Source organism: Brassica napus, chromosome A5 (assembly GCF_020379485.1).
Source record: "Brassica napus cultivar Da-Ae chromosome A5, Da-Ae, whole genome shotgun sequence".
Taxonomy (NCBI): Eukaryota; Viridiplantae; Streptophyta; class Magnoliopsida; order Brassicales; family Brassicaceae; genus Brassica; species Brassica napus.
Genome location: NC_063438.1, coordinates 13,002,346 through 13,004,938, shown reverse-complemented (window position 1 = coordinate 13,004,938; position 2,593 = coordinate 13,002,346). Strand labels below are relative to the sequence as shown.

The following is a 2,593-nucleotide window of genomic DNA, read 5'->3' as shown; positions in this document are numbered from 1 at the left end:
AGTTGTGACTTCTATTTTAATATAATAGATTCTAAGAAGATTTTAAAAAGATTTTGTTAGAACATTTTAAATATATTCATTTGTATTTCAAATAAAAAAATAAAGATATTAAAAGATATAATAATGAACTTATGTAAAATATGATATTTTCTAGGAATGGTCCAAACTTAAAAAATCACACATGAAAAGAAGTTGTGACTTCTATTTTAATATAATAGATATGTAATTACAAAAAAAACACAGAGGAAAAAAAACGAAAGAGTCAAAATGACAACAATATTTATTATATTATGAAAAGGAAAGAAAAATTATGTGAAAAGGGTCGTTGGTGGAGCCGATAGGCTTTTAATGTAGTTTACAAAAAAAAAAAAAACGAGACCAAAACACCAAGTAGACTTACAGAGTCAAGGAAAAAAAGACACACATGATCTTTACTAAGGGCAAGTTGGGGTTTTTGTATCCTGTTTTGATTTGGTTAGGTTACTCAGGTCTGGTTAAGTTAAAACTCGACAGTAAGAGAGAGATTGGCTTCAGATCTGAAAAGTGTTTCCTCTTCGGGCCATGGGATTCTCCGGCGTCGTTTCGTTTATCTCTTCTTTTACTTGGTGACTTTAGTTAGTTGATTATCTGAGAATACTATGTCACGCCCTTTCTTCCACAACCTTATCCTCTCATCCACTATCATCAACTAAAACCCGTCAGGTAATTGCTCTCCTCTTTCAAAGATTGAAGAATCTGGTGTTGGGTTGCTCAATTTAAGTAGAAATTGAGTGGAGAAAGTGTCTTCCTTTTTCGTTGTGGGATCTTGAGTCTCTTTGTGTAGACTGCATCTAGTCTAAACAATGTATAGTTTTGTGTGTCAGATTTATTGAGAATATTTGGTGAAAAAGCTGAAATATTAAGACTCTTATGTTGTTGACTTTTGGTCTTAGTCTTGTTACGCATAATTGAAACACAAAAAAAAAACATGTATAGTGAGGAGAGAGAGAGAGACAATAAGTGGACTTGATAGAGATCTGGGAACATGCCAGTTTCGCTTTATGACTGTGACTAATATAACTTGACTTACCAAGGAAAAGCTCTGTTGTATCCATTCATTGTGTGTTGATGGATGATTGTTGATTCTAAACTATGATCTGGTCTAGTTTGCATTTGCACTCACCCTAACCTGATGGGTCATGTTTGGCATGCAGGACTAAGGAAAGCTGACAACAATATCCACTTCCTTTTGGTTTTCAGTTACAAAGGTACTCTCTTATGAACATGGATTCTGCACACAATGAGTTCAACAAACGCGCTCGATTGTTTGAAGACCGTCAAAAAGAAGAGACGAGGGTCACTCATCCATTGATCCCTGAATCTAATGCACCCCTGAATGAAGGGTATGAGGGTTCTACCACCACCCAGAGCTTGTTCACTGATTCTAAACCTGAAGTGGCGACGCCGAAAATACCTAAGAAGAGAGGAAGGAAGAAGAAGAATCCTAATCCCGGTAAGTATCAGAGACAAAACTCTTGCTTCTGTTCATAAAGATTCATATTTGGCTTGGTGCGTGCAGAGGAAATAAACTCGTCGACTCCGGAGAACAGCTCAAAGTTCTACAAGAGTGCTTCTGATAGAAAGAGAACTGTAACTGCTGAGGAAAGAGAGAGAGCCATCAGTGCAGCCAAAACGTACGAGCCGACCAATCCTTTCTTTAGAGTTGTTCTGCGACCATCGTATCTGTACAGAGGCTGCATCATGGTATGTGGACCTGTTTCTCATGTAATAAAGGCATAAAACTTCAACCGTATGTGACCTCTTTCTTGTTTAATTATTTACAGTACTTGCCTTCTGGGTTTGCTGAGAAGTACCTGAGCGGGATAGCTGGTTTCATCAAGCTTCAGCTCGGGGAGAAACAATGGCCAGTGAGGTGCCTTTACAAAGCAGGGAGGGCCAAGTTTAGCCAAGGATGGTATGAGTTCACACTCGAGAATAATATAGGGGAAGGAGATGTTTGTGTGTTCGAGCTTCTCAGAACTCGAGATTTCGTTCTGAAAGTCACCGCCTTTCGCGTCACTCAGTACGTGTGACACTATAACAAAGCAATCTGGTTTGCGAAAGTTCAGTTTCATGTAGTGCCCTTTTAATTAGTTTCTTTCTCTCTCTCTCTCTTGCATTTGTTGGAGAATCAGTCTGGTTCTATGGGTTTTAGATGTGTTCTGAGTGAAATTTCAGATTCCTATGTTCGTTGTTGATAAGTATTTGAGATTTGGTGCAAAAACTGTGTGTTTGAGTGGTAGTTAGGGTCAATAGTAGCGTTGTAATTACATGTATGGGACTGGTCAGTGAATCAGGAGAATGATGTTTATGTGAATGTTGATTATGAATTTATGACTCTGGTTTAAGGGCTTTTGATTTGTTTCGCCATCAGATGTAGTTCATGAAGCTAATGAGATGATTGCTTATCCTGATGTAGGATTATGAAATTGCAAAATATGAAGAATAAACAAATTCAGAATGGATTGAACCACATTTCACCATTAGACATTAGTAAGCCTAGAGTTCTTGCCAGATTAAGACATGACAAGGATACATTATGTTACGTACAACT

At 37.5% G+C, this 2,593-nt stretch overlaps 1 protein-coding gene across 1 annotated transcript; it reads left to right on the top strand.

Annotated features, from left to right (window-relative positions):
• The first annotated feature begins 451 nt into the window (after nucleotides 1-451).
• Nucleotides 452-2,392, top strand: LOC111213940 (B3 domain-containing protein REM19). Its single transcript, XM_022715785.2, has 4 exons — nucleotides 452-702; nucleotides 1,194-1,492; nucleotides 1,559-1,743; nucleotides 1,824-2,392. The coding sequence occupies exons 2-4, from the start codon at nucleotides 1,258-1,260 to the stop codon at nucleotides 2,070-2,072; spliced, it is 669 nt and encodes a 222-aa protein (XP_022571506.1). The 5' UTR covers nucleotides 452-702; nucleotides 1,194-1,257; the 3' UTR covers nucleotides 2,073-2,392.
• The last annotated feature ends 201 nt before the right edge of the window (nucleotides 2,393-2,593 follow it).

What these genes read in the sequence shown, in the direction of transcription:
- LOC111213940 (XM_022715785.2), top strand. Translation starts at nt 1,258, where the DNA reads ATGAACATGGATTCTGCACACAATGAGTTCAACAAACGCGCTCGATTG. An exon ending in GAAGAAGAATCCTAATCCCG is followed by an intron (nt 1,493 to 1,558) that starts GTAAGTATCAGA and finishes TGGTGCGTGCAG; the next exon opens with AGGAAATAAACTCGTCGACT. An exon ending in TGTACAGAGGCTGCATCATG is followed by an intron (nt 1,744 to 1,823) that starts GTATGTGGACCT and finishes AATTATTTACAG; the next exon opens with TACTTGCCTTCTGGGTTTGC.